Source organism: Diaphorina citri, unplaced genomic scaffold, assembly GCF_000475195.1.
Source record: "Diaphorina citri unplaced genomic scaffold, Diaci psyllid genome assembly version 1.1 scaffold4223, whole genome shotgun sequence".
NCBI classification, from domain to species: Eukaryota; Metazoa; Arthropoda; class Insecta; order Hemiptera; family Psyllidae; genus Diaphorina; species Diaphorina citri.
Genome location: NW_007381622.1, coordinates 5,078 through 12,090, shown reverse-complemented (window position 1 = coordinate 12,090; position 7,013 = coordinate 5,078). Strand labels below are relative to the sequence as shown.

At 40.6% G+C, this 7,013-nt stretch overlaps 1 protein-coding gene across 1 annotated transcript; it reads left to right on the top strand.

Moving 5' to 3' along the window:
- Nucleotides 1–483: 483 nt before the first annotated feature.
- On the top strand, nucleotides 484–5,460 carry LOC103520882. Its single transcript, XM_008485979.2, has 5 exons — nucleotides 484–1,157; nucleotides 2,047–2,172; nucleotides 2,289–2,425; nucleotides 4,740–5,004; nucleotides 5,371–5,460. Exons 1-5 carry the CDS (start codon nucleotides 765–767, stop codon nucleotides 5,458–5,460), a joined length of 1,011 nt encoding a protein of 336 aa, XP_008484201.1. The 5' UTR covers nucleotides 484–764.
- The last annotated feature ends 1,553 nt before the right edge of the window (nucleotides 5,461–7,013 follow it).

Below are 7,013 nucleotides of genomic sequence, written 5' to 3'. Positions count from 1 at the left end.
CTGGGGGGGGGGGGATGAGCTCGCTCTGCTTTCTGGGGTATTACAAGTAAACTATTTCTTATTGAGAAAAGAGATGCCAAACGCACACGAAAAAGAGCTCGACTTCCTGGGGTAATATTTCCAGTACGATATAAAATATTATTTAATGAAATATTTACAAATGAATTTCATCAGTGCCAGCCTAGTTAGCTTGAAGGGCAGCGTCTACCTTGTAAGCACTAGGTTCGATTCGCGCCCGGGGCGGACTTTATCCTGAACAATGTTCGTTCTCGGAACGGCCGGCTTTCTCCTATCCTGTCCTTCCTCTCCATTTCGGGTTAATAAGATCTTTGCTGTTATGTCCACCACTCACTCTCGGGTCGTCTCAAAGACCGCGGTTGTCAGACCGTCTTAACGTGTGGACGATTTCCAGACCGTCTTAACGTGTGGACGATTTCCAAAACTAGGATGCGAAAATTGAAAGAACCAGTCGAAAATTTTAAACCCAATCATCAATCTCGAAAAATCGAAATTTTCTTCCTGTTGTAATTCCATTTTAAAGTTTTCTGTGCCTTCAAGCGAATTTCATTTTACATTTCCCATTCCTTTTTCCTACCATGAATTCTATTTTCACATTCCCCTTTATATTATTCTTAAAATTAATTCAATTTTAAAGTTCTTAATTTTAACGTAATCAGTTCTATTTTTCCTACGAGTAACATCAATATTCCATTTTAACGCTCCCAAATGAAATCCATCTCTCCGTTTCCCGCGCAATCCTTCAAATGAAATCAATCCTATTCCCTGCGACCTTCTTTCTCCTCTTGTCGGCGGCCGAAGGCCTCTCCTTTCCCGCCTTCCGCCTGCCACGGCCTTTCAAGCCCAAGGTCAGCGAACGGCCTCCGAACGAAGTCCTCGAAATTTGCTGGGGCGACAAGAAACTTTCCATCGCCCCGCGAAGACTCCCGACTTTGATCGAGTATTTCCGAGTTTGCACGAACGCGGTGTACGTGCTTTCGCCGGCAGAGGAGCCACTAATGCTTTCCATTTTGAGGAACAAGATCTACAACGCGCTACCTGATGTCAATAAAGCGTACTTGTATAGTGTTGTGTCCTATGATGAAGTGAGAGGTGTGGAGTATGCCCTCAGTAATGTTGAGAACCTGATGACTGAGAAGGTAAGGTTAGTGGAAATTCAGGTGGAGCCCAATTTTTTTATGGGTACTTGTGATGAAGTGAGAGGTGTGGAGTATGCCCTCAGTAATGTTGAGAACCTGATGACTGAGAAGGTAAGGTTAGCGGAAATTTACGTGGAGCCTAATTTTTTTATGGGTACTTGTGCAGAAGTCATGTCCGTGGAATATTGCTACCAAAGGAACTGGCACAAACGAGCAGTAACCGGTGTTATTATAGAGTTAGGTTAAACGCAAGAAGGAGTTTTCACAATTACAGCAGTGATTTGTGTTATTATAGGGTTAGGTTGAATACAAAAAGGAGCTTTCCTTTTCCACGAAATTTTTTTATGGGTACTTGTGCAGAAGTCATGTCCGTGGAATATTGCTACCAAAGGAACTGGCACAAATGAGCAGTGACCAGTGTTATAGGGTTAGGTTAAACGCAAGAAGGAGTTTTCACAATTAAAGCAGTGATTTGTGTTATTAAAGGGTTAGGTTGAATACAAAAAGGAGCTTTTCTTTTCCACGGACGTGACTTCTGCATAATTACCATATTCGAATATGAAAATCGATTGGAAAGGGGGCGCTTAGTAATGCTGTCGACAAAAGTTGTGAAAAAGCTTTCCTTAACCTCAAATAATTATTTTTCTATGATAATTGAGCTAAATAGGGCTGATTGAGAGGCTGAAAAAAAAAAAAAAAAAAAAAAAAAACTTTTTTTATGGAAAAATGGGGCAAAAGGGGGGGATTAGAGGGAAAAAAAAAAAAAAAAAAAAAAAAAAAAACACCTACCTCGTCCGTCTGTACACGGGGAAAAGGGGAAGAAAAACAAATATAATATGAGATTTGATTGGTTGATTTTTGAAAGTAAACCATTTTACTTCCCCCCCAGGGCATTCCACTGGCGGAGTCCAAGGACGCCCGCTGGCTCAAGATCCACACCAACGCCACCCGCACACCTGACGCGCCGGAACCCAATCCGTGCAAAGACCTCGTCGTCCTGGACGGGGTGGATAAGGTCACAAATCAGAGCATCAAGTTTATACCCAGATCCACACCAACGCCACCCGCACACCTGACGCGCCGGAACCCAATCCGTGCAAAGACCTCGTCGTCCTGGACGGGGTGGATAAGGTGACAAATCAGAGCATCAAGTTTATACCAACCCCGTATCAAGACGACTTGGTGAAGCCCCAATATATGGCCATACCCTTCTCCAAACATTTCCTGTATGAGATTAACAGTCGGGACTCTGTGGGAGTGCTTCGCAGGTAGAATAGAATAGAATAAGATTAGAATACGTAGAATAAAATAGGATAGAATGGAATAGATTAGGAACAGAATAGAATAGAATAAGAACAGAATAGAATAGTATGGAATAGAATAGAACAGAATAGAGTAAAATAGAATAGAATAGGAACAGAATAGAATAGAAAAGAATAGGATAGAATAGTATAGAATAGAATAGTATAGAATAGAATAAGAACAGAATAGAATAGAATAGGATAGAATGGAATAGATTAGGAACAGAATAGAATAGTATGGTTCTTTCTGCTCCTCCGCAAGCGCGTACTCAGGAGGGAAATTTACTCGGCCCGGTGAATTTTCCCTCGTCAAACCCCTGGTAAAATCCCACTGACCCTCTTCATTTCCTTCACAGTTGCTATAGAACACGTCAAATGTCCACACAACGTCATTTCCCCCCGTCCCGGGACAATTCCGTACTCAGGAGGGAAATTTACTCGGCCCGGTGAATTTTCCCTCGTCAAACCCCTGGTAAAATCCCACTGACCCTCTTCATTTCCTTGACAGTTGCTATAGAACACGTCAAATGTCCACACAACGTCATTTCCCCCCGTCCCGGGACAATTCCGTACTCAGGAGGGAAATTTACTCGGCCCGGTGAATTTTCCCTCGTCAAACCCCTGGGAAATCCCAACTCGGTATTTCAGACCCAGTTGTACCATTGTATGCACAAATATAATATGACCAAGGAGGACGAAGAGGGAGCACAGTCTATTCAGGTGATAATTAAGAAAGGGGATTTTTTCTTAAAGAGGTTAGATAAAGGGATCTTTTCCTTCTCTATTTTCCCCTATTCTTTCTTCAGTTACATATTTTTTTCTTCTTCTTTATTGTTATTTCTTTTAATTTATTATAACACAACGCAGTTCAACATAAAACAAAATTAAATTCGTCTTCATTTGTTTTTAATAAAAGGAATTTCAACTGTGTAGAAAAAGAACTAGCACTTCTCACGACTTCATCTTTAGCCACACGTGATATTTAGGAGCTAGGATCCGAAAATTGAAAGAACCAGTCGAAAATTTTAAACCCAATCATCAATCTCGAAAAATCGAAATCTTCTTCCTGTTGTAATTCCATTTTAAAGTTGTCTGTGCCTTCAAGTGAATTTTATTTTACATTTCCCATTCCTTTTTCCTACCATGAATTCTATTTTCACATTCCTGCCGGTTGTTAAGGAGAACCCGCACCGAATCATCCCGGCGTACGGGGGCATTTTGGCGATTCTGACGGATTTGGTGGAATGTCTTGGGAATTCAACTAGCGAAGCGGACAGTGCACTAGCGACCAATATTCAGTTCAAACCCGTTGTTTCTAGCAGAAACAAGAAGGTAAGTAAACAAAAGAAGCGAGTTTTACAGTTTACAGTTTCAAAGTTTCATGTATTTCAACTCAAAACAAATTGTTTACATGTCACTAACACAAAATAGAAATAGAAAATTTAAAATTAAAAATTAAAAAAAGGAAATTTCAAGTTGAGAATTTTTGGGAAATCTTCCCTATAGCTTCCAACGGTCTGTTCGACTTTGATAAAATTTGGCATATATTAAGTTGAACATTTGAATAGACAGCCTAGTTAGGTAGGAGGGCAGAATACACTGGATTGAAGGGATCCCCGTCCGGGGCGAACATTACCCTGAACAGATAAGGTTCGTTCGGCTGGCTTTGTAATATCCTGCCTTCCACCCCCCTTCACTTTCGGGGCGATAATACCTCCGTACCTCCGTTGTTACCGTTTGCTCTATCAAACCTCTTCAAACCCCCCCTCTTCGATGGAGGGTGAAACGCCCTTACTCTGTGGCTCCGTAAGAAATCGTGGGCCTCGGAGTGAACATCACTATTTTCGCTTGGGGGATCAACGTATTAAAAAGTTAGAACTTTCAAGGGTATACACAACACTTGGTAAAACAAATTAAAATCAATAGGGGGAATGGAAAACAGATCGCTTTATATTGTAAAACAAAAAAAAAAAAGCGATCTGTTTTTCATTCCCGCTATTGAGTTATACTGTGCCGTTAAAATGTTATCCTTTCCACGATGGTAGGTAAATTTCCTCATGTCTCTTCACAGGTGAAGGGCAAATCCCCCAGCGGGCCCGGTTGTGTTGAAGGCGAAACCTGGGATTGGTCCGACACCCCGGACACCGAAACCAACAAGTTCTACTCGATGTTGCTTATCATTTTGGCTTCCGTGTGCTTCCTCAATTGTCTGTGCTACCTGAGCACTTTCGTCTTCTACTGTCACGTTCGACGGGAGAAGGCGAAAAATACATCACCGCAGGTACTACACGCTAAGTGAACAATGCCTGGCCACGTTTAGCGCCAAAGACGTTGCCCGCTTCAAGGAAAACCTATACGAGGTTATTCTAGCTAAATTCCTTCCGGTTGTTAAGGAGAACCCGCACCGAATCATCCCGGCGTACGGGGGCATTTTGGCGATTCTGACGGATTTGATGGAATGTCTCGGGAATTCAACTAGCGAAGCGGACAGTGGACTAGCGACCAATATTCAGTTCAAACCCGTTGTTTCTAGCAGAAACAAGAAGGTAAGTAAACAAAAGAAGTGAGTTTTACAGTTTACAGTTTCAAAGTTTCGTGTATTTCAACTTAAAACAAATTGTTTACATGTCACTAACACTAAGAAATAGAAAATTTAAAATTAAAATTAAAAAAAGGAAATTTCAAGTTGAGAATTTTTGAGAAATCTTCCCTATAGCTTCCAACGGTCTGTCCGGCTTTGATAAAATTTGGCATATATTAATATTAGGTATGTTGAACATTAGATCAGTTGCGCTTACTTGGGTGATATTGCAAAGTCATAGAGCAGGAAAAATGAGGACCAACGGATTTTTTCTTTTTAAAATGTTATCTTTTCCAGGATAGTAGGTAAATTTCCTCATGTCTCTTCACAGGTGAAGGGCAAATCTTCCAGCGGGCCCGGCGAAGGAGAAAAGAAGAAGAACAGCAAAGGGAATAAGATTATGAAAGAAGGAGAAAGATGAAAAGAACTCAAGGAGATGGAGAAAGAAGAGTAAAAGTGAGATGAGGAAGACAAAGAGAACAGGCACATTGAGGAGTAGGAGGCAGAGAGGAAAAGGAGGAGTAAGACGAGAAGGAGAAATAGTAGAAGAAGGAAGGGGAGGCGGAAGAGGAAGAAGAAAGGAGGAAATAGAAGAGGAAAATAAGAATAAAGAAAAGAACAAGAAGGAACAGGAGAAAGAAGAGAAAGACAAGAATAAAGAAGAGAGGAAGAAGAAAGTGTACCCTCAGTTGAGAGGGAAGTACGAAATGAGGAACAGGAGAAAGAGAATGAGGGAGAGAAAGAGGAAAAATAAAGAAGATTCATATAAGAAAAGTAAAACGAAAAGAAGGAGGAATAAAAGTAAGGAGAAATATGGAGTGAAGTGGAATTAGGAAATGAAGAAGGAGGAGGAGGAGGAGGAGAAGAAGAAGAAGAAGAAGAAGAAGAAGAAGAAAAAGAGTAAAGAGAAAGGGAAGAAGGATGAAAAGGAGGAAGACAAGAGAGGGCATCAAGAACAATAACATGGAAACATAATAAATAATAGAGTGCTAAGATGATAACTGTTCTAGTGTTACTTACTCAAATGCTAGTACAGGATGTCCAGGAAGTTTTGAATAACAGTGCATTGTACTGCTGCTTTGATATCCATCACTTGTCTTTGATGTAGAGTTTAAGAAGTTTCCAATCTGAAAGCATAAATATGTAGACAATTTAATGAGGAAATATAGAAAAAAATGACTTCATTACAAAATAACGAAATTTATAATACAGGGAAGGAGGTGAGGGAGAGAATATTTCCCGTCCTGCGTTTATCTCTTACTCTATTTCCTTATAGCTAAAGCTGCCCTCCAGTTCTATTTCTCCTTTCTCTCCCTCTGTCTTCTTTCCCCTCTCTCTCTTCTCATCTCTCTCCCCTCCCCTTTTCTCTCTTTGTCTCTCTGTTTTGAGGTCAGTAGGACTAGACTAAGCTGCAAATAAAATAAATTAAAAATGAAAACTAGCTACATAAATTAAGTACTGGTACCTATTTACTTGTAAAGTAAGTACTGGTACCTAGGTACTTGTCATTTGTAGATGAAGAACGGGATATTGCCACAAGTATAATAATTTCTGGGTCGAATTAGCTATTAGCTTTTTCGTGGTAAGGGCTAATTTACATTTGTCACTTTGAATGACTTTCTTTCGCTTGTTTTTTTTCTTTTTTTTTTTCTTTTTTTTTTTTTTTTTTCTTTTTTTTTAATTTTGCTTATTTGTAAACTCTACCCATGAAATACTTGAGACCTTGCTTAGACTGCTGGGGTAAAGGGACTTTTCAGTCTCATTCTGACAGGATAAACAAGGTATATTCTATTCTATTCCATCCAACCCTTAGGTCACCCCGTAGGACGCGGAATGAGTACCCATAGCAACCAATGTGGGGAAGGACGCGAAGTTGGTAACCACGGCAACAAGACCCGTTGCCAAGGACGCGAACCTGGTATCCATGGAAACGAAAGGCGCAAGGCGTTGTCAACGTGTGACGTGCGTGGGGCT